The 25,148-nt window shown below is 39.4% G+C and overlaps 1 protein-coding gene across 3 annotated transcripts in view; it reads left to right on the top strand.

Annotated features, from left to right (window-relative positions):
- LOC128362485 (LIM and calponin homology domains-containing protein 1-like) overlaps positions 1–25,148 on the top strand; it is a 92,407-nt gene that overhangs the window by 33,953 nt on the left and 33,306 nt on the right. For 2 of the 3 annotated variants that reach the window (XM_053323221.1, XM_053323222.1), the window contains exons 2-5: positions 4,293–4,363; positions 9,906–9,975; positions 16,254–16,360; positions 23,431–23,461. In XM_053323221.1, coding sequence (XP_053179196.1) covers positions 4,293–4,363; positions 9,906–9,975; positions 16,254–16,360; positions 23,431–23,461 — 279 coding nt within the window. Of the gene's footprint in view, positions 1–4,292; positions 4,364–9,905; positions 9,976–15,916; positions 15,946–16,253; positions 16,361–23,430; positions 23,462–25,148 lie in introns of those variants that run through there. The other variant, XM_053323223.1, reaches the window with a different exon arrangement.

The raw sequence follows: 25,148 nt of genomic DNA, 5'->3' as shown, positions 1-25,148 counted from the left end.
TTATTAGTCAGGAAGGTACAGAATGCACACAGAATCTGAGATAGTCTCTTGTTCCCCCCCCTACCCCCGGGTGGGGTTTTTTTACGCTCTGAGTCTGTTTCTGTTGTGCTCAGTGAAGCACAATCTGAGCAAGCCGCTGTTTAAATCACACAAATATCCCGCTGTATGTGTGTGTTCATCATAAACATATCAATAGATCAAGAAATAAAATCGCTTTAATTTACTTCTGACATGCAAACTATTTAGATTCAGTAAATTTCTGCTGTCAGTCAGTGTGGTGAAGGCAGTTTGACTGACTGCTGTCCTCTCAGCTCTCGAGGAACTGCAGTTGACAGACGGCTGCTTCTGTGGACAGAGACGCTGAACTCAGGTCAAGTTAGAAGTCGGGGAGGCCGAAGAGAGGAGGAGAAGGTGGATGGACTGACTGTTGTGCGCACGAGATGATTGTTTTTTCCTCCTTGTTTCTCTGGTTGTTGCTTTGGGGGTCAGAGCCTCTGAATGAGCATGAAGGGGGAGAGGGTGTATGTATTTGGGTGTTTAGTTCAAATATCAACAATCTTTCTCCATAATGATTGAATCTGCTTTTAATAGATAAAACCTACTTTTTCATGTTCATGTTCATGTGCCCAAATGTGTGTTGTCTTTAAACTAAGTGCTCCCTCTGGCCAGATGTGAGTCTCATGTGCTCTTCAGCTCAGGACGACACTTATGGGAGCAACAGATGTACATGAATCAAGGTCCTCAGCAAGCGCGGCTGTCACTGCCAAACCGAACAGCAAGATAATGAGAAAAACGAATCCCTGCCATTTTCTCCAGCTCAGACCTTGTCATGGCCAGAAGAGGAACATGTAATTTATGTTAATATGCATAAAGACCCAAAGGACAGAATGTTAATTGACCTAACCTTTAAGAAACTGCTTTACACCATGTGGTGTGGACCCACCAGAGACCCACAAAATTAAATTTGGGATGTATTGGCTGTGGGGGAAAATAATTGAAACACATATTTCGTCTTGTCTTTGCTTTTTTCTTATGAAGTTATGAGTACAAGAAGGTTTTGTGTTTCCACTTTGAACCTTGTACAGTACCACCTGCAAGAAAATGAATTACAAGCCTCACTAATTGCATAACGGAGACTTCCAGAAGAACCACTGGGTTTTTCACTTTAATAATTATAGCTAGTATGATTGTTGTTCTTCTTTCCCTCTTTTGCTGCACATTGATCTACAGTTTGAGTACAGACAGTACAAGATGTAATCGCTCTTTGTAAAGAGTCTCTCCATGCAGAGCTGGCCTAGTTGTTGTGAGACTGTAACTGTATAGGCTCTTCTATACAGAGATCCCACATTATAGCCATCTGAAAGATCTGAAATTAAGCATTGCTTTTTTTTTACACTGAACCAAACAAAGAAGGCATAATGACGCACCCATGTGTGTTTTTACACAGCATGCCGGCAATCTGTATTCAGAGATATGACTTACAATACAACAGCGTTGGTTCCCTGTCCCGCCGTGACATCGATCCTGCTCTCTGACCACCTCTGTATCCGACTTATTTGGCCAAGCAACTGTGCCCCTTGACTCCGTGTCTGTATCTTTTATACAGAGTAGTGCGGCAGAATAAAGGAGCAGCGTTCCCGCCTTGAATCGGCTATGTAAAAGGGGTTTAAAACACATGTTCCACCTCTTTTTGTTTCCCCCTACAGTGTCAGTCTGTGAGAAAGACATCAAATCCTGGCGATATTTGCTGTACGGTGGGGCATACAAAGCAGCTAAAGGTCATCCTAGCAAGCACAGCACTAAGTCATCTGACACATTTATTGAGGAACTCCTAAATCAAGGTCATCGACTCAGCTGCAGATTTTTTTAAGCTGCGGATATAAAAGTATCCAGGCCACCAAACTTTTACTTAGATCAGACATGAAATGTTACACTCTTAAGAACAAAACCAGGGAATACTCTTTTTATAATGATGATCTGAGAGTGTTTTTCCTCATGTGAAAGACTACAGGATGATATTTTGTAATGTAGGGATCTGGGAATGTCATTCTTGTGTATATAAAATAGAGAAATGTAATGTTAATGGTGCTGTCTGCTGTCAGCTAGTCACATGGTTGCACATTAAATATTGAACCTTTTGCTACACAAACATGTCTCTGTGTCAGATGTGTACACAGAATTAATCTCATTTACTGAATTAAAGCTCAGCAGCAGAGCCAAAGAAGTTTTTTTTATCTCTTGGCCAAGTAATATTAGGCTGAAGCCCAGTGGAAAAGACAAAAAGTAAAAGGGGAGGAAGATAATTACCATGAATCCTGCTGCTCTTGCTGATAACTGAGTCTAGCAGCATTAGGGATGTGTGTGTTGGCTAGTCAGACTAATCTTCTTGTCTAAGCCTATAAATGTGTAAGGATACTTTGACATTTCTTCGATTACACGCCAAGAGTTAGATAAGGAGCTCGAGATGTCCATTTATTATGACATATGAGCTAGCAACTGGTTAGCTTAGCATATAGACTTAAAACAGGTGGCAACAATTATCAAATGTAACAAAATCTGCCCACCACAACCTTTAATGCTCACTAATTAACACATAATATCTAATTTATATTACAAAAATGACAATTTGTGGTTTTACAGAAATTTTGTGGGTGTAAGAGTTTTAAGAAGTCACAGCGTCCTGTCATGAAATAATCCAGGATTTAACTCATGTGCTACAAATTCTTTTACTCTTCGGTTTTTATACAGATTAAACAAAGATGTAAAATGTTAATTAGTGAGCTTTAGTGGCGCTGGTGGGTGGATTTTGACAGATGTTGAGCTATTCCTTTTTAAAATGTAGTTAGCTAGCCTGCTGCGCTGTCCTGACATTCAGAGGTCATAAATACATTGTCAGGAATAGATTAAAAAAAAAAAAAAAAGTAGTCAAAACAGAGAGGCTCCTCTTTTCCGTTGAAGTTTGCCACTCTGCCCATTTATGTTTATTTCAATAATATTATGTCTTCCTCCAGAGGAAGTCCATTAACTGTAATCATAGAATGTGGCTTTTGTGGACCATATGTTTGTACTGTGAGGCGGATATTTAGGCCTCACACTCACGACCTCACTCGTCAATCCGGCGCTGTCAACACCAGACTCACAAAGCCCAGCTCACAAGCGCTGCCGCAGTAGGGAAGGGTGGCAGTGAATAGCCAAATGTCAACACACTGAGAAAATCTGTGCCACTTTCTTTTCTCCGTTTGTCTCTCTTAATCTGCCTTTCTGCCCGTCTAACTCCAAAACACCAGACGCGACACCTCACGGCTCTCCCGGCAGCAGAAATGAGACCTGCTGTTGGTCCACTCGCTGACATACAGCAGTCCATTTCTTTTGTAACAGGTCCAGGCTCCCCGATGAGCCAAGAAGCTGACAGTAACACACAGGCGGGCCAGACGCTCTACATCTACTCACTTTTTTTTTCACACAGCTGTGCAAATACATGTGAAAGAAACTCTCAGGAAATTTAACCTTGTAATTGTTTTGGCTACCAGACTCAGTGGTCCAAAGGGGGTCCCCCTGTTTTTTTTCCCCAAATGTCTGTCAGTATTTGTGAGACTTTAAGTGGGCTTGGTTCTCACAACAGCTGATATGTCGGCGTGGTTGGCACTTATGTTTGCACTTGGTATTTCCTGTTAAGTGAAGGGGAAAGGTCAACAATTCTGCTGAAGGTTAAACAACAGAAGCATAAAACAGCAATTTGTGAAATCAACTTTGCTGCAGCTGAACATTACAGATATTTGGAGCATGTACAAGTTTTCTGTCCGAGGGTTTTGTGCACTTATACATCTCACAACCAAAAAAGAAGCATTTGCATGTGATGCAATATTTGTTCTAGAGTAGCATGCATGCATGACAACGTCCTGTAGTCATGCAAATACATGCAAACAGACAGGTTCTCCTCCTCAGAGGGTCTGAACAACTATTACCCAATAAATCCCCTGTCACAACTCATTAGCTTGCCAGAGCCATTTGGACAGGATGATTGCAGCTTATGTCAAGCTTGTTAGTGTTTAGCACTGTTAACCAGAGAGGGACTTGATATACGGCCGGCAGCTCTTTGTACGACTCTCTGTGCCATTCCTAGGATTTACTGTGAAGGAAAGACGTGAAAGGAGTGTGAATAAAGGTTGTGCTTGTTTCTTGTTTCCAAGTGGCGTTTTTGTGTCTAAACTTTAGATTCATAGACTGATGTTTGTGCTCTTCAGGCCTCTCATTGTCATATGTCTGACTCACTTCTTTTATTCCCTCTGCAGGCTGTGACAGGAAGATGCTTTGGTGACAAAGACTTCAGAGGAGGGTTGGAGAATGGGATACTGCTGTGCGAGTAAGTCCTGAATACATATGTTTGTTATTGCAGTGATTGTTAAATAGAAATTTGACTCTGATTTCATTTTATTTGAGGCCCTGCAGTCATGTTTTATGTGACTGCAACAATAAGAAAAAGCTTCAATCCTGAGAGTCAAAGTGCAACAATCATAGTTACAATGTTCACAAATATCTTAAGTGAGCCCTCTCAAATGTTCTTCTTACATTGGTCTTTCATTAATTTAAAGTGTGTATAAAACAATATGTGTTCTGAGTTTGTCACGCCACATATAGATGTTGATTAACCACTAAAAATCAAATAACAAACAGTATCTCTGCTCTGAAATGCTGGAGGCAAGTCTGCTGGAGGCGAGGAAAGCATGGCCCAACTTAACAGCCTCTGAATTAATAGTGCTCAAACCAAACTCCTGTATAAATTTACATAATTTAAAATAGGCCTTGTTTGTTGGTATAAGGCAAGCAACACAACAATATTTAACACATAAAGTAACATTTAAAGCCACCGTTTATTTCAGCACGTATTTTGTGATAAATTCAGACTGATTTCAGAAAAAAATTAACTTGAATGACAAGTTAACAAGCGAACCATCAACAAACATCATTATATTAAATATTAATTTTTTCAGTGGAGTTTGGGGCAATAAATGTCACCCACTTATCTGCTGAAAAGTGGTTCCATTGCCTCTTGATTGGCTCTCACATCGTGCTTTTTGGTGAAGTGCTGCCCGGTAAAGTCTCTCCCCTTTAACCCTAACCCAGTCGAAGTGGTGACCGATGTCAGCAGTTCTTCCGGCCGATCAGCTGGTGCCAGCTCCACCAGTCAACGGACACTTCAGCTGGGTTTAAAATAACTCCTTAAGCACTAACATTGACTGATAATGGCCCCATTCACTAGTAACAGTGGATTATCTGGAGTGAATCCTATAGTTGTCTCAAATGAAACGTTACAAAACTACTGTGTGTAAAAAAAAGTAACTATGAGTATGTGTGCGGGGGGGGGGGGGGGGGGGGGGGGGTCATGGTAGTCACCCCTTTACATCTTGGAGCCACAATTTCAAGCTTTGCCCAAAAAATCATGAACATAAAAAGTTGCTGAAAAAAGTTTAATGCTCTAACTCCACAATTCAGCAATACATATTTCAGTCTTTTCATGTTTTCAGCAATTATTGTCTGACATGTATATTGTGTTTGAAAAAAAATCTCTCATTTTCCTTTTTATACAGACTTTAATAGGAAAGGTTCATTTAAACACACAAAGATTTCAGACTCTGATGTGAACCTAAAATAATGACACATAATTTCAGTGATAACAAGATTAGCAGTCACATATGTTTCCTTTCTTCTTGGCCCAGTGATCAGAGAGAAACTGTTAAATTGTCCTCCAGAGCGACCCCCATCCGCCCACTCATAATGAGCCGAGGTGGTGAAAAGAGACTAGAAACGCACAAACTTGCACTTACGGTCTTCTGCATTCCTCTGTGCCAAGTTCAGTTACACAAGCGAAGTGTTAACTATATTGTTATTGTGAATACAGACATATGAACCCCTTCAAAAGTATCCCCGCTGGGTTTGGAATTTCTGGAATATCATTGGAAAAAAAAGCCCTGGAAATTGGGGGATTATGTGTCAATCACACATTTCAAAAAGCGGTAAATTATGTCAGAGAAGTGATTCTGTTTAGGGTTAGGCTACTGCTGAAATGTCAGAATGTCAATCACCAATAACTGATAATTTATTGATCATTTAAGTAATTCAATTCTAAGCTAAAAACTTCTCATATATGAAGATTTGCTACTTTTCTCCATTTTATATCCTTTTAAATTGCACAGATTTGGGTTTTGGACTGTTAGTTGAAAATAGAAAAGTTGAAATCTGACTCTTATGATGAAAGTGTTTCATTTAATTTTCTCACATTTTATAGACTTAAACAATAGTTGGTTAATTGACAAAATAATCAATAGATTAATTGACTTATATAATGTAGTGCTGGGTGATGTGCAGACTGACTGCTGTGTGATATAGGATGTTAGATCTGCTAGTATCAAGTAAAAAATGTTCAAAGCTGTCATCATTATCAGTATAATATCCATCAATTATCAGTGTTTAGTTGATGTTTTTTAAGTTGGGCAGTTTAAAGGTATATCATTCATTAAAAATGTTTATATATAGGTTTGTAGTGGCTTATTCCACTGTCAGGAGCACATAGACTTTACATGAAATTTGTTTCTGAGTCTGAAAGAAACACAGGAGCTAGCCGCTTGTAGCAGACTTATGGCTAACTGCTTAGAGAGGCAGTTTGCCGGCTGAACCACCCACATATTCATCCATACCCTGGTTTATTTACATGTATGAGGCTGACTTTCACTGTTATAAGGAAACAAAAAAAAAATGAGTGAAATAATGGATTATCCGGCAGACTATTATGAGGATGATCGTGAGTAATTTCATGCCCGGTGCATTTATTTGAGCTGGAGTACGCAGAGAGGAGATAAAACCACTGAAAGAAAGAAAAACAAAGAATGGAGGCAGAAGGGCAACAAGACCATCGGTCAACATACAGTAACGCTTACCTCAGAGAAACTGCTGATGTTCCTGCGGTCACTGCTCCCCTAAAGAGTGAAGAGGAAAACTCTTTCTGCATTGGGACTCGTTGCTGCCAGATCCGGAAAATTTAGAAGTGTCCACGGATGAGAGTATAATCCCAGCTGTGGTATCGACTACACATGGATTTACAGCATTTAGCAACAGTGTTGTCCTGGAGATTGTTTCACCTCCACAAAATCAACTGTAAGAAAAGAGCGAAGTCAGCTGGGTCGGATGTTCAGCTTCATACAGTAAGAAAAATGACACCACGTAGCTGTGTGATGAATTACAAAATGCAACTCTTTATCTTCCAGCGGTACTGCATGAAAACTACTCAGTGTGTATTTGGTCATTTTATCCTCACAAATTTGGGAAACCTGCAGACATGAACCATTTCTTCCCAAGCATGAACAGATGCTGAGCTCTCCACAGTCTTAGATGTAAAAACTTCCCCTGATGTAATTCCCTCTGCATGTAGCCATAAGGCCGATACAGGCGGCTATTTCCTGTGTTTTCTTTCATTCAGACTCACAAACAGCCTTCTGAAGCGATTCATGTAAAATGACTGAGGTTGGCCCTGATAACCTTCATTGTACATGAGGCCTCGTTAGCCCGAATCTCAATCTGAATCTCCATGAAATCAATAATGGAGCTACATCACTAACTAGTGAGCTGAGTGAGTAATTGTAAATGTACAATTATGAGTGAGACAAATTGATAATGTCACAAATTGTTGTGTGTCGTGGTGTTTAAAGAGAATGAGTTGTTGGTTATTTATTGTGTTTAAAGTTTATAACTGTTAGTAAGAAGTTTAGGCAGTTTATAGGCGTCCCTTCTCACTATACTCCACACAGCTGACTTTCATAGTCTTTACAGGAATGATATATTTTACTGCTTATTAAAGAGTTACAGCAGTTATTTCAGCTATGCACAAGTATGGCGGTATATGAAAAGTTCATATCACATGGGAAATTAAAATCACTATGCTCCCCAGCACTATGTTTAGATAACTCGTGTGATTTGATAACTCACCTTAAATCACTTTGTCCTAATGCCAAGTGTCAAGTAATGTAGTCACAGCAGAGAAGAGAGCAGATTGGACTTTCTTTGTGAAGCTTCTTTTGAATCTCTCTAACCTCCTCCACTTTTTTCTTGTTATCTTCTGCATCAGGAAAAGTATTTATTCCTGTAGATACCAAGCTTGATATATTTATGTTCTCTCGAACTGTGTGTTTTGAGTTCATCAAACTTTTCTCAAACTTTTCTATAAATCAAAGTCACTTCTCCTAAATCTTGACCATTTGATACTAATCAATCAAACATGAAGAAAAAAACCTTACTTACTTCTTTTCCATCTTCAGTCTGACATTGCCTCTCCCCACTGTCTGATTTCTGTGGGATGTTGGGATTAAATTCCATCACCACTAAAAGTTTTGACTCATCCATTTTCAACATGGCGTTCAGGTCACAAACGTTCTCATGCTACAGCGAAACAGTAAACTAACATATGTGTCTGAAAACATTGGAGGGCAAGAAACAGGCTGTGTCCTAAATGCACTACATTTACCTTCAGCCATATATGTGTAAATATGTCCACTATGTAACATTAGAGTCCTCAAATATTCCACAACACAATGAAAAAGTAGTGACATGAGACTATTATTTAGGGTCTGAAATCTTAATTTGCTTCTCACTATTGATTGAAGTATTTCATGTTTATTAAATAGGGAGTAGTGAATGAGGGAGTGATTTCGGACACAACCATAGGCAATGCTGTAACAGTCTTGATTCATATTTAATCAGCACTGCCTAATTTGACTCCTCCTTGGTTCTGGTGCACAGCTTGACAACAGCGTTAGTCTCACCTACAGCACTGATTGACTCATCGTTAGACATTCCCGCAGCGCTCATTGGATCGATGGAAAAATTGCTGTTCCATGTCATGATGCCAGACCAGAATCAGTCAGCTTGACTCAGTGAAGTGGGTAGGGTCTGGACCCAGGCAATCGGAAACCCCACTTGAATAACTTTTTTTTTTGTAATTTTGGAGGAGGAAAAAAAAAAAAGGACACTGCAACATTATTCTCCTTCTAGGTACTTTTCAAAAGAGTGGAAACACTGTCTTTACTGTTGCTATGGCTCTCTTTCTCTCTCTCTCTCTCCACCTACACGTATTGTATGGAGCACTGAAAACACCTCTCCCGGGGTCATTGACAGTTATTCTGGGAAACACACACAGGAAATCTCTATGTGAAGTAAAAGTGGATGAGGCATGCCGAGGAAAAGAAGGTTCACCAAAAAGGAAAATTACAGCTCTCCATCACATAATAACCGCTGGAATTCCGCGAACATCACAGGGGCCGCTGATATCTTATACCGTAAGAGTATCCAAGGGTGGGTTTTTTCCTCCCTCCACAGGGGCTAAATCTTGTTATAGTGCTTCCTCTGATGAAAACACACACAAAAGACAAACTTGGAGCTAGAGAGAGAGAGGTTGGAAAAGCTTGAGAAGCGGGAACTCTAAAACTAAAGCAGTCAAAAGTTGCAAGAATATACTGCTCACCTCTCTGTGTGTGATCTAAGAGAGATGGCAGCAGTAACATACCTCTTCACATGTGTTTTTTATATGAAATGTACTACAACTAGATAACAGCTCCCAACGGCGGGTGAAAGCAGCGTTGATTCTCATCTCTGATTTAGAATCTGTCGTTATTAAACTTCCAGACGCCGCTGTGGGACACTCAAAAATGTTTCTTTCTCCCTTTTTTTTTTTTAGGTTCCCCCCCCCATTTCTCCAAAGACACACAAATGCACTTTCACACACTTCATCTGTTGTGCCTGCAGTTATTTCAATCTTGCTCGTGATGCATTTCAATTTAGCGTGTGATGTAACTTCTGAAATTTTCTTTTTAAAAAAGCCCATGTCTTATTTTTCCTGCCCGTCTTTTTTTTTCCAGGTTGCTAAGCTCCATTAAACCCGGCCTGGTGAAGAAAATCAACAGACTTCCAACACCTATAGCTGGCCTGGTGAGTCTTCAACCCTTACATTATCCTTTTTTTCCCCTTCATGCTATCTCTTTGCTTTTCCCTTCTCCTCCTCACATTCCTGTATGTCTGTGTGCACTGTCTCTTCTTCCACGTCTCTTTTATATCAGTGTCTGGTTCCTTCTCCAAAGATACTTTTGATGTTGCTCTGGTTTAATGTTGTCCGATGTTTAAAAACTTGCTATAACCTGTTGTCACTTCCCTTGAATTACGTGTCCTAAGGGTGGCACAGCATTACGCCAGCTACATGCCTTGTAACATAAGATTAAGGCTCTGATAGCAGCTCTCCAAAGCAAAAAGATATCCTAAGATGCCTTTTATAAAATAAATCATCATATATATGTCATGTTATTGGTGGTGTATATATGGTTTGAAGTGTGAAATTCTTCCAGCTTTCAGATTTTTTTCAGCCTCACTCATTAGTAATAAATATCCATCAAATTTCCACTGTGTTGGCTAAGTGCCAAAGATCTAAGAAAAAGGGGTTAAAATCTCTCTAAGTTTTTCCTTTGTACATAACCCCCCCCCCTCAAGGCAATGACTTCAGACCAACACTGACAATCATGTGACATGCAGATTTCCATTTTAAGTCACCAGGTGTGTAATCGGGGTTTGATTACACATAAATGCAGCTGCACAAGCTCAGTTTCGGTCCCCACAGCCAAAGGTGTCCGTCAGCAGCCAACGGCTAACTTGTTGTCCAGTGAGTCAGTTTTGGAGTGAGCTAAATCATCTGTTGTCTGTAAAATATTATGGGTCACATCATCAGGATAAAATATCTTCAGGGCCTTATTGGATGTTTGATCCATTAGTATTTTTTTCATCCGACCAGAACAAATTCACCTTCTGGTCCCAAAGGCTTGAAGTGAATATTGTTCATTGTTGTCTGAGGTTTTATTTAAGAATCTTAAGTTCTGGCTTTGAATGGAGCCAGCTTGTGAATTTCAGTGGACCTGAACACTGATACATTTCAACAGAGTACAGTGTTATACAGTGGAGCCCTTTCATGGCGACCTAAGACCTTGATCTGGGATGAAGTGGCCTTTCAGGACCAGGAGCGACACGTAAACAGAGGCTCATGGAAAGTTGATAGCGTCGTAGCTCACATTAACCTCCATTTTTCTTTCTTTCTTTCTTTGGAGACTTGCACTCCACTGGATTCATCACTGTCAATAAAGGCTGTTCATGTAGAAGTTTAATTTTATATTTTGGGGGCATTTATTTGATCATCTTGTTTAGAGAACAGATCACACCAAGCTCCGGTACAAAAGATATTACAAAAGTAAAAATCAAGGGGAAAAAACGATGAATTTAGTTTACATTTGTGAAGTAGGAGGGGTAGCTGTTGTCACGGTTACTTTGACACACACTGAGATTTTGTGCTTTAAAAATTCACTTTTCAGCTTTTTTTTTATGTTTTTGTAGCAAAGATTTGTTGCTAATATCTTTCTCACCTCCCAATCTGAAATTGTGAGATTATCATTTATACCATCGTGAGGCCACATGAGTGTAATGAAGGAAATTAAACTTCACTAATGAGTCACTTCATCTCCTCAATCACACCGATATAAGTTGAAGTCAGATTACTTTCATCAGATTTTGTACAAATCTTCATGATCAGTGAAAATTCAGCTTGACAATGTGCCGACGGTGTAAACGAGGGGTGCAGATGATAAGGACCGTAAAGGGACGTGGCTATCATTTGGATCACAGCATGACGGGACAGACAAGGAAGTCTGGGTTGGGCTGAAATGGCTTTTCTTATCTCATGGCGTCACTAATGGCCGCCAATGAGCCTGTTCTGCCTTTTTACAAGTGGCGGCTCATTACACAGCCACATTCCTCACCACACAATGACTGCTACAATAACAACTGATTGTCTTGTTATAGTACTCCATCTTGGTAATGTTTCAACTATGTGAGGAGTGCATGAACATAAATTCAGTTTTTGGTCATTTTCTGTATGATCTGACAGACTTTTAAACTATTTTAAGTGAATTTCCATCAGCTTCCATGTAATGTTCTTCTGTTAGCTAATGGACTCTAATCAGTGTATCTGCACTCATTGACGGCCATGTTTGTTTGTTTTAAAGGCTTTTTAAGAACTGCCATATATCCATTAAAACACATCAGTGCAGTGCTACTTCCCTGCCTTGGGACATTACACCAGAAGACTATTGACCTTACAAGATGTTTAATGGAGTGTTAAGTTGTTACATTTTAGTTTTCTTAAAATAAATCAAAACTTAACCAGAACTGAGAGAGAAAATTGGATTTGAAGTGTCGCTCTCTTTTAAACTTTGCACTCAATATATTTACATCAACAGCAGGCGGACACCACAACGTTAACACAGACTTGGCATTTGTTTTATTAGATTGCAGGAAGGTGATTGTTCAGTTTATGCCGTTTCGAACATCAGTGATTGATGCAAGTAACAGCAGCATTGTTTTTCTAAGAAACAATATAATTGGCCCAAGGGGGACATTACAATTACAGGACAAAAACACATGGCATGACCCTTACTCCCCCCCCCCCCCCCCCCCCCCCCCAAAGGACCAAATGACAACAACATGTTTACAGTCATAGTTTGATTACGTCTTCTAAAAAGTCAAATTGACACCTGCTTGTTTTCTTCCTGTCCATACACTGTCACCCCCACTATACTTAAATTTCATAATCCTGCCTCTCAGCTTCTCGTTGGCTTTGCAGGGATTTTTTTTCTTCCCCCCGGCTGTGATTGGAGAGGTGAGAAACACATAAACAAGGGGTCTGCTGTAATCTGGCCGATCATAATAAAACACAGGCTACTCCCCCTTCCTCTTCCTGTTTGGGGGCTAATGGGAAAATGGGTCTCTGAGGAGTTGTGGCTGTTTTGTAATTAGAATGGCTAACTCGGTGCTTTTGGCAGCTCGGACTGTATGGCTCAGTGTTCGTCTGAACAGGTCGGTTGTTGCGCGCTCTGTTCCCCAGCAGTCTCTGGGTCGGCTGGTATGTTCATGTTTTACAGTGTGTAAACAGACAAGTAGCGCAGAGTTACTGGTAGTAATTCACATGCTTCCAAAGGTGTTGTTTTCCAGACTGGCATTAGTGTTACTTTTTAGTAGCAAACAAGCAACACTTTGGGCTGTTATGTAAAACCTCTAGAGTCCAGCTTTGGGTTATTTTGATTTTTAGTTTTAATTTAAGGGATTGCATGCTTCATTAGTGTCATGAGATAATTTAACAGTCAAGAGGAGCTACATCTTGGAAGTTTTTACCTGGAGACATGAAATAAACCTGATAAGAAGTGGCTCTTAATGTTTGTTATTTGCAGACATTTTGCTGCAATTTATTTCATTTTATCACATGTTTTGCCACAATATTGATATTTCCACAGCGAGCATGACTGCCCAAATTCATTATGACTTTTTTTTGACAGAGTGGACAGAGAGGTTTTGTGTTAGAGTCAAAGCTCTACCTATGTATCCTTCTACAAACACATTCAGCTGTCACTCATTTCTTTGCGGTAGAAACCCAGTTTCCTGTGGCAGTGACCTGCAAATCACTACCAAGTTATGCTCACTTCTTTAGATACACACATGCGTACACGCACACACACACACACACACACACACACACACACACACCACAAAATGCCAGTCACTGCAAAATAGAGTAAACATATTGATGTATACTGGTGGATGTATAGTGTCATTGGTGGCTCCTTTATCATACAGCTGCTTTATGCTTCTCTCTAAGAGTAGCATCTGTTCCTGTGTTTCTTTTGTTGCTAACACAATTATTAATCACATCAGAGAGAAAAGTCTGTAATTCAGACGAGGCAGTAGCTCTCTTAAAGATGCATATTTTTGCGCTCACTCTTTGAATTCTGACTATCCGTTTTTGTAAGAAGTTTAATATTTTAAACTTAAATTATTATTCATTGAATCAATCATGTTTGGAAGGAAGTTTAACTGAACACACACATCAAACACTGAGAGATGTCAAACACAGTGTCTGTCCTCCACTGTTTTGAAGCATGTTCAGTGTTCCCAAGTTTCCCAATTTTTGTTTTGGAGTTTCCATTCAGAAAAGTTTCCCAACATGTGTCCAAACTTTTGCACAAGTGGGTTAAAGTGATAATTCACCATTCTCATATACCCGACTAAAACCCAAATATTGAGTTCTAGTCTCTGAGTTCTGAGAAATGTTGTTAAAGAAAGATGAGCATCTCTTCTTAGTACCTATAGTTGAAGATTGCTTGACCATTTGCCTGTTTTTTTGTTCACACTATTATCTTGGTTTCAGAGAAGAAAGTCTTATTTAAATTCATTTATTATTCATTGAATCAGTCATATTTCTCGCTAAAATTATTTAACTTTTTACCAAATTCAATTGAATGCTCAGAATCAGCTCATCTAGTAAACTTTGCTTATGTTTGCAGGAAAGATTATCTGAGGACACACATCACTGAGAGATGTCAAACACATTGTCTGTCCTTTCTGAGTCCTGGGAAATGTTGAGTTCAAATTTGACCTTTACGGGTACTGTGAGAGTTATTCCCACTGTAGGTGTGTCCTCCCTGGGGTAAACAGTTTTAAGAGGTTTAAAATGAGATTATTACTCATTGAATCAATCATGTTTGCAGGGAAGTTTGTTTGAGGACACACATCACTGAGAAATGTCAAATACATTGTCTGTCCTCCACCGTTAGCCAGCAGCTCCAATTTATGCAAGCATAGATTAAACAAGCTCACACATGAACACTGTTTAGAAGCAAGTGCAGTGTTCCACTTTAAGTTTTCCAAATTTGTATTGAAGGTACAAGTGGGGGGTAAATGCACATCATGATCCGTTCACCATTCTCACCACTGAATCCCAGTCAGTGGGAATATTTGGGGTCTAGTCAGATTTGTTTACTTGGATTCTTTAGTCAAAAAGTTCAGGAGTCCTAGTTACAGGCTGTCCTCACCAAGGGAGAAGGGAGTCACTTATTGGTCCAACTGATAGCTCATTTCTGAGCTCTGGGAAATGTTAAAGACACTGATATTGGATGCAACTAGACTGAAAGACATTTATTTTGAGGCCAAATATGACCTTTATGGATAATGTGTGCGTATTAGACAGTTAATCCTGCTGTAGGTGTGCCCTCCCTGGAGTAAAAGAGGCAGTAGTTGTGTCCTCTGCCAAAGAAGTGTGTGTGTGTGTGGTGTGTATGGCTGTGTGTGTGTGTATGGCTGGGTGGGTGGGGTAACGCCACCAGTAGTGCACAAATAACGCAGTCTCAAAAACACAGGAAGCCGTCGGGTGGGCTTGGACTGGGTGTTTTGTCACAAATAAAACAAGATTGTGAGAACAAGTGTTTCCAAGTGTGTGTTTACATGTTTGTAACCGTGCATATACTCTTCCACCAGCTCGTGTGCACATATAAATAAGGCTCATAGTGAGGTGTGTTTGTGCACTTGACATATTATTTGAATCAGCACTTCTAAAAGTCTAAACGTGTGAATATAAATACATTGTATTTCTGTTTTGGTGAGTCAGAGAGTTAAAATGTGTGCTTGGGACAGGAAATGGTGACACCCTGAGATAGAGAGAGAGAGAGAGAGAGCGGGAGAGAGGGAAGGGCTTTGGCTGTGGCCCTCTGAACGATAAAAAGACAGAAACAAAGGAGGGAGAGAGAACCTGGGAACAGGAGAGGAGAGCTCAGGTTGCATCCAACAAAGACTTCTTCAGAGAGCCAGAGAGAGAGAGGGAGAAAGGCTGAGAAGATGGGAAGAGAGTGAAGTGCAGAGAGGAAGAGAAAGGAGCAATGTTCGAGGAGCAGCAGGTGAAGGGAGGAATATAAAAAAGGAAGCAGGGGTGGACCCTTTGGAAGGAGGTAAAAAGTGAAGAGTGGAAGTAATCTGAGAGAGGAGACCTACGAAAGCCCCGCCACAAAAACCTGGTGGTGTCACATTTCTGTCGTGCAGGTATCCTGATTTTCATGTTGTGCAGAAACTGTGTGTTTGCAGAAAGAAGAGCTAAATCTCCTAAAATAAGTCTTTTGTCATCTTTGGTTATACTTGTGCATCTCTGGTCAACATGTGTTTGTGTGTCTGCCTGAGTGTATCCATCTTTATTGGTGTGTAACGAGCTTAACGAGCCAGACTTTACTTTCTCTTCCTTACCTGGCAGCCGTGTGTGTTTCCTGCAGTAATTGTGTGATGCCATGTGCAGACCTGACCTCACTTTGCACACACACAGTCTTTATCCTGATGAAACTTTGTGCTCTGTGCAGGACAACTTGAGTGTGTTCCTGCGCGGCTGTGAGGAGTTGGGACTGAAGGGCTCTCAGCTGTTTGACCCTGGAGACCTGCAGGACACGTCAACACGCCCCACCACCAAGTAAGACTTAAAGCCTCAGTGATACCTTAATGTTTGTGTGTGTGTGTGAGTGAATGTGTGTGTGTGTCTCTTACGGTTTTATTCCAAAACACAGCAACACATATATATTTTTTACTTTATGGGGGAGCTGGATTTGCAAGATCACATCATGCCAGAATCTGTCTTGTCAGACTTTAAGTTATTTGTTTTTGTCTGAGCCTCCGCTGGTTCAGACCGAGCAGCATCCTATGAGGAATCTTCCGTGATGTAGCAAATCCAGCTGCCTCGCAAGGTAACGCAGTGATAGACGGATGGTTAATCCAATCACCTGCCAAGTATTTCCAAACATTTTCCAAAGAGGACTCCTCAGACGGTTCTGTGTAACAAACCATCTGGTGTGTCGGGTTTCACTTTCTTCCATTTGAACAAGTTTGGGCCAAATTTGTTGTTGAGAAAGCTATTATTGTTTTTAAAAGACCGGTATAGTTACTTTTCCCTGTATGAAGTAAGAGTTTGCAAGCATTTACAAGCAGCTCACCCTCAGATGGATTACTGTAAATATGAAGTAGAACTAAACAAATCTCTAGGATGAATATAGTTTCAAAATAAAGGTTTGATTATGCTTTTAAAATGATTTTACATTATCTGAGCTGGCACTCTTGTTGATTTAAACTAATCTGTAAAGGTCTTACAGTTTAGTTCTTAAAGACCTCATGAAAGATAAATGTTCCCATTTTAATCCTGTGTCTGTGTTAATTGTTCATTTATCTCTTGTTAAACATCAAAAATATCAGTATCAGAGGTTTTTTTTTACAGCAAAATCTTTCAAATGTTACACTCATGCGTTTACAAATTTTGCATCCAATAAAAATGCAATTTTAATGAAAATTAAAAACTTTGTTCAAAAGATTTGTTCACTCAGTTGTGCAGCTCAGTTCGGTGAGCAGTACACAGACTGAGCTGATATATGGACATCACAACACAGCTAGTGTATGTGTAATGACTATCACCACAGCTAATAGCTAATAGTTGTCCTATTTTCACAACAGTAACTGTGTGTGTGTGTGTGTGTGTGTGTGTGTGTGTGTGTGTGTGTGTGTGTGTGTGTTTGTGTTTGTGTTTGTGTGTGGTGTTATTTTTATTCCACACTATTGGCTACTGCAAATGCCAATCAATAACTTGTCCCTCCCTTGCTTTATGTTTTTACCAGAAACACGTAAATATGGGGATCAGATATCACTCAAACATCTGTCTCATGGAGCCTTTTGAAGTCAGTGTTTTTGTTATCACTGATGCTTTCTTGTCAGCTGAGAAATGGACTATAGATCTTTATCTTGGTGCTCTTCAGTACCAGTACCATCAACACATTTATGTTTGAACTGTTTTCATTGCTACAGTAGTGTTTCCATGCTGCTCACTTGGTCAGGTCTGTGTTTGAAAAAAATCAATTTTTAATCAGATTTTTACTTACATACTGTTCAGGGTCAAATTTGACCCATTTTTTACATTTGAGAGCTTTAAAAACAGCCTCTACACTTTTATTTTAGCCAGACTTTTCCTAATGTCACCCACAGTATAAAAAATGGAAATAAAATGTATCTTTTTTTGAAGTTTCTGTGCAGTGTATTTATGCAAATGTACAAGTTTGACCTGAGGTTATTAAGAAAATCTTAAGTCAGCATTAAAAGATGTTTCATCATATTCTATAAAATGTTCTCCTGGATCATAAAATAGTGAACGAAAATGTTTTGTTTTTTTTACTAACGATGAGTCAGAATATGAACAGTATGTAAGGGTTAAGATTAATATACTTTGCTGCACCAAACAGAAAGAGGGTGCTGTTCTCCCAAAGCAAAATGATGTCACACTTTCTCTTACTGATGGGTGCTTATGCTCTTTAGTGACACATAAACAGAAAACAATGAGGCTCTGGAAACAAGAAGCAGCACTTTTTGAGAAGTGTAGTCTTTCTTTGGTGTGGGGGGTGAAAGGTATAATACTATATAAACAAAGAGTGTTGACAGCTGTGTTTTTGGTTGGCAAAATTTTGATAACTTTTTTTTTTTTTTTTGCACTTGATTCTGGATATTATTATTATTATTTAAACATATGAATAAATGAAAGGCTGTATTTTACTGAGAAAGAAAAGTATTTTGATAATGAACCCCTCAGTCGAGCGTTAATAGCTCGTCTTTGCGACCAATTGTTTGCTTCTTTGTGTGTCAGTCGTTGACAGTCACTCACTTATTCTTGGCATCAAACAGTCACATAGTTCACTGCCAATTCAAATAAGTAAATGAGAGCAAATGGAATAATTGTATGAGTCTGTCAGTGAAGCAACAATAGCACATCTGTCAAACACAACCGGTCTCTGTCCAAACATAACAGCAAGGGTTTGTATCTCTCCATGAACCATGACTCTTACTTTTGTTGCTTGGTAACAAAGACAAGTATAATGTAGTTTATATATATGTGCGTGTGGCATGTGCTGTCCTCGTGCTAACTGTGTATCAACAAGGTTTCATTCACAGAAGGGTTTAGAAAGGTGCTGCTGGAGATGGAGAGAGAGAGAGAGAGAGAGAGAAGGAGAGAGGGAGGGAGAGAGAGAGGGAGGGAGAGAGGGAGGGAGGATAGTGCTAATCTTAGCTGGTCTCAGGAGGAGCTGCTTGACTGGTTGTGTGAGGACCAGGAATTCTTTGGAAACCGGAGGTGTGTGTGGTTGCGTGTGTGCGTGCATGCATGTGTTTGCCTTTGTTTTTTCAGCATGTGCATAAGTTTACAAGTAAAAACATCATTCTGTTGCATTGATTCAGCTCCAGTTTAAATGGAACACTGATGTTTGTTGTTCACGTTTCTCCAACAATCAGATTTATCGGTTTCAGTTATAGAGATATTATGTCAAACCTTGCGTGACAGTAATTGCCAACACACAGAAGATACTGTGAATAATAAGACATGGATGTTGTCATTAAAGTTTGTAAAGGGAGTAATAATAGAGTAACATCCTAAAGACCAGATTTCAGTCTCCATAGGAAAAAAAAGTTTCTATGAGAAACTGTCATGGCTGACCACACATGGTGGTCCACTCCATGGAGATCACTTCATTGCTTCAGATAGATTCAAATCTTTCAGAAACATGATTGCATGGCTCTTCAGTGTCCAGTTAGTTTGAGAGGTGGGTTTGAATCCTTCAAGAAGTATAACTGCATTGACAAAGGAATTCAAGCAGCATTTAAGGAGGGGGCTGTAGTGAGTGAAAGGACATTAATGGAAGTAAGCGAGATTGATAGAGTTTATGCCCACACTTTTTTTATTTATTTTTTTTGTCACGCTTACATTTGCTTCAGCGCACGAATCAATTCTGCCACATGAAATCCAGTGTCGTCAGTGACAAGCTGACATTACAGGGCGTTAAAGTGTTAAAAGTCAGCAAATACACATTTTTTGCAATCATACATAGAGAAATTTGAATTTGAACAAATGATAATAGATCAAATACTTAATTATTATTTTCCTGGTGTTCATATGTAAATAAATCTAAGTAAATGTAAATGTGAAATCTAGAAATATAATGAAGGATATGCTCTCTGGACAGTATGAACACAATAAGCACAAAGCTGAGGAGAAACATTTGTGCCATTGTTTTAGTGGCCCTGTGCCATTTCCAGTGGTTATGTAACCATCCTTCATACAGGATGTCATTTTCTTGCAGCTCATACCCATGACAGGAAGCCCCCCCCCCACCCCCCCCTGAGTCTTTGGACAGGTGTTTACTCATCTAGGAAACCGCTCGAGATGGGGAGGCGTAAAGACAGGCAGGTTCCCGTACACTATGAGCTCAGACCTGAAATATCTCCCGCTCCTTTGCGCATTGATGGAAACAGATCGATTTCCAAGATAAGTGACAGTTTGCCTGGCACAGTCAATGAGAGGAGAGGAGAGAGTGACTGAGTTTCCATGCAGCTGTCTAATAAATTGAAAAACGCTGGAATTAATAAAATAGGAATCGAATGTGTTTTCTCTCATCTGGTTTGAAGTAAATATGATGGAAATCAGAAATGCCTGCACACAACAAAACATCTTTCAGGATGAATATTGATCAGTAGTTGATAATTACAATTAATTGTCAGCAAAGCACTGCAAAATATGTCATGCTTTCATCTTAAAAGAAGCACACCTGGTCATATTAGCAGTAGTTAAACTTAAGCTTCCCACCAGGTGACATAAAGCTTAAAATGGAACATTCTTAAAGGTTTTTCTTGACAGATATTAAAAAGAAAAACGCTTCAGGACTTCCAACGCCAGATAAGTAGGAGTGTTTATGCGCTGAAATATACAGATTGTGCCAAGCCTGCATAAAATAGTTATTCAAAAAATGTATTTCGTTTGAAATATATTGTACTTTTATTTATTTAAAAAAATGTTGGATGCGAGTTCAGTTTTTGAAGTTTTATTAGTATAAAAGTGCAGAAATGTGTGGTTTGTAAGGACAGCTGGTAGAAAGACTTTAGACATAATACAAACGCAAAAAAACATCATTTAGACTTTTTTATAATGTGAAAGGAATCATTGCAGACTTTATCAAAAGGTCTGGAATACGATTTCCTTCAATAATGATACTATAATACATTTGGTATTTATTTGGAGCTATTTACACACAGTATATGTATAGTTTATGTCAAGGAAGAGTGAGAATAACACTAATATCTACTCTACTGTATATTGCATATTTTCAAGTATGTTATCTCCAAAGAAAACTCCCTTAGCTCTGATCTAATACCTTGTGGAATCTGTTGTGTTTGTCCTTCAGGTTTTCTTCCAAAGGTTACAGCAAAGAAAAGCAACTTGTCTCCATGTTTATTTAGTCAGCTGACAGAGAGAGAGAGAGAGAGGATGAGGAGGGGGGGGGGATTTACAGATCAACCCCTCCAGCTACCTTCACCTCTCCTCCTCATTTCTTTCTCAGGTCACTGCTGTCATGGAAAAACCCACACAGCTGCAATTTAGGTGTCACTTGTGTGTTGAGTGAGTTTGTCTTTCTGACCCTCAGCACTCTAAAACTAGCTGTAAAATCTCCTATAATGTGTATACAGTAAAATCAGGAATAAAACTGAGTCAAATGCACGAGATTTTTACATTTCACAGATGTGTTTGGGGCATTTGTCCAACAACAGTTTTATATGATGTAATATTAAAAAAACCTCAACCTCTACAGTGCTCATGCTAGACAAGGTAACAGTTTATCATCCATGTCGGCAGTCTTTTATCTTTAACAGATGATGCTGTTGCTGCAATGCAATATATAAGAACACATGTTGTTTTTATTCATCTATTGGACATGTATCATAACCGTTATCTACGATTCTCCTTAAAAGTTTCGACATATATGGAAAACAGTTATGCATAAAAGCAATTCTTTACCCACAGAAGGCAATGTGCTTTTCATAGAAATATTTTGGATTTAAACTGATGTGGTGTTCATATTTGTAAATAACACTTTACCTATACAATCTATTTAAAGCTATCAGCAGATATAATGAGAAGACCACTCTCATACTATCACTCTCTCAAGCCTGCAGCTGAGCTCTTCAGATAGCACCAGAAGGACCACATCACCCCACCTTGGCTGCTCTCCATTGTCTCCTTGTGTCAATAAAGTGTGATTTCAGAGATTGTATCGATCTCCTCGTAAGGCTGGTGTTGGGCTTGCATTTGATAAAATTGCAGATTAGTCCCATTACAGTTTTAAAGTTTGTTTTTTTTGTCACAGTCTAGTCTGAGGCGTGAGGGCGACCAGACTTCTCGGTCAGGGTGTGTAGACTCTGGCGGGTCGTTTCTGCCTCAAAGGCTCATATTTTGTCTTGAGAACACTATTTAAAACTTGTTTTCTTTGACCTTTCTTAGGCTGCCAAGATCTTCAGTGGTCACCAAAAAAATGTCTCTTTTAGTTTAGTTTATTTCACTCATTTTTAAATGTATGCAAATCATATTAACATATAAATAAATAAAGTAAATAGTCATATGTCCTTGTTTTCTTCATCTCCTTTAGAAATGGTGACAAATTAAAAAGGCAGTTTTTGACCGAAAAGGTGTAGCTTACAACACTTACCCTTTCTACATATCTACAAGCTTTTTAACAGATCCCTATGTACATAACATACACAGCACACTTCTAATAATAACATATATAATGCACTTATGGTAATGCAATAAAAAAAAATCTTGTATATGCATTTTATATATCCCTATAAAGTACCAAGGTTCATATATGGAACAAAATCATTATAAAATTCATATATGCCATAATATTTCACAGTTTAGAAAAAAGATAATAGTGTGTTATTGCTTGATCTCTGTTTTCTAAAAGTGTATTTCTCCGGTTCTCCTCTGTCTCCCTCTCTTAGTCTAGAAGTGTGTTGTGTTTTTTTCCACAACACAAGTGTGTGTTGGGGTCACTTTTTTACAAGTGCTTCGTTCCACTTCCCATTTATAGCCTCAAGTGGTGATCCACGAGATCCACAACTTTTCATTTTGGCAACATCTGTGGTGCTAAGTGGCCGCTGCTGTGGTGTTTCTGCGCTGCACCTCCCTGAGATCACTTGGCAGTCAAACCATCTGGCCACATTGGGACATTTTTCTCCTCTAAGTTTCTGTGGAAGAAGGATTTGTGAATAGTCAACGCTGGTGCAAATGTAAAATAGCACCTCCAGAAAGACGCTGTCCCTCTTTCATCCCGAGGTGCCTTAACACCAAAACTGACTTTTATATGAAGGCAAAGTGCTTCCATCAAATTTAAATATAGTTCTTCTGGAAGTGGTGAATAAATATTTAATAAACGCATCACTTAACAACAAATTAGATGCAGAGATGTAAGTGTTAGTGAGTTCAGCATGTGTGGGCGTCTATCACATATGTACAATAAGTTTTATTGTTGTATTGTTGTTGCTGCTGTTTTGTGTGGGTATGTGAGAGCTGTTGACTTTAGTTTAAATGTCTGCTGTTATTTTTATATAAGATATTTCAGTAAAAGTCAAAATCTCACTGTCTCTGTGTCTCTCTCTCTTTCTCTCTCTCTGTCTTATCCTCCACAGGGGAAGTGACTGCATCCGAAAGCTAAAGAATGTAAGTGATGCCTCCGGGTTACAGTGGGATCATTTGTTTGTGTGCTAAATGTATTTTTTTTTTTGTGGAAACTGTTATTATGGTCTGGTGTTTGTGTTTGTGTCGTGGCCGTCAATCTTTTCTTACAGCTGCTCTTGTCGTGTCATTTTCAACTCCACCAATACTTTTCACTCCATCTTTATGTACTATATTACGCTACTTATACAGTCTGTCTGTACTGATCATAACTAACTTTATTCATCTTTTTATTCTATGCACTGATTTGCTGTACTGTCTCTTTTAGCTATACATATTATATTTATATAGCCTATTCTACTCACAGTCCATCATCTGTCCTTACTCCTTTTAGTCCATTTCTTCTCACTTTCTCTGTTCACATACACTATCATCTATGTATCCTGCCTCTTTTAGCTCAGCTTGCTCCGCCTTTTGTAGTTTTATTTCATTTTATTTGTCCTACAGCTATTTTTTCCCCCTCTGTTCATTTTAATTTCAAATATTTGAACTCCAGTCATGTTTTCTGCACACTCTACCAGGTTTAGCTCTGTGAGCTCTTGGTGCTCCTTAACTCATTTAATTATTCACTCTTACAGTCTGTTTTGTCTATTTATACTCAAATGCACCTCAACATCCTCCTCTTTTTTCCCAATAATGCTGCTTTAAGAAGTAGAACACCATTTTAGCCCTGCCCACTCTGCAGTCAATGCTCTCTCTCTCTCTCTCTGATGCTGGTGTGCACTGTACAAGTAAATGTGTTGAGCTGCAGAGCCGGCCTGGGCTGCTAGCTCATTTAGCTGACAACACAACAGCAGGGACTCTCGGTAACCCACATAAACCCTCGTAAATTGAGGCAATAGCTAATGACCCACAAACTCCCAGCAGCCATCGCATTAGCCGGGACCTGCTACTACACAACTGTGGATCTGTTCTGCAGACTGTGGACTAGGATTTGATAGCTGCTGCTGCTTCTCTGCACCTCATCACATATTCAAAGAAGGGGGAACTGCACCGAGAGGAAATTGCTGATGTGGTGATAAAGGTGTTGTATAGCAATAAGTCATGAGGTTGAAGTGATTGCATGGACAGTTAAAATATTGCTGATGTCATGAAATGATCATTTAGTAGGAGCAGGTGTTTAAAAAGGCCAATTGCATGTGGTGAATCTGCATTTGTACTTACTGTAGCACTTCAGGTTTGCAGATTATGATGTGCTCTAAGGTGTGTGTTTATTTTTTGGTTAATTCATGCCCTTGTATTTATGTGTCACTCAGGTGTGTGTGCACATGAAACAAAGAGGCGATGATTGAGAGATGATGTCAGTGGAACCTCTTTTGACAGGTCTTTCCACAAGTGCCAGAGTAGACGGCTGCTGAAACTGAAGAGTCAAAAGGCAATGTGATGATGCACTGTAATGATCTCTTCACTGTCAGACCTGCTGTTGATGTTTGTGTCAGTCAAACAAAGCTTTGAGCTGTTGTAACTCCATCACCGGTGTCCAAGTTTCAGTTTTTGCACGGTCGGGTTCAGTGTTGCATTGCCAAATCATGCTGGCAGAGTTGTGGTATGTTTTCTCATTGTGTTTGTGCAGTTGGGATCAATAGGGATGCGTTTAAAGCGCGCTAGCATGCAACTGAAACACATTTGGTGCTGACCCACTTCTAATGGGAGCTGGCATGGATTTTATCAT

Source organism: Scomber japonicus, chromosome 8 (assembly GCF_027409825.1).
Source record: "Scomber japonicus isolate fScoJap1 chromosome 8, fScoJap1.pri, whole genome shotgun sequence".
Lineage (NCBI taxonomy): Eukaryota > Metazoa > Chordata > Actinopteri > Scombriformes > Scombridae > Scomber > Scomber japonicus.
The sequence above is the reverse complement of the archived record's forward strand: the minus strand, read 5'-3'. Positions and strand labels throughout refer to the sequence as shown.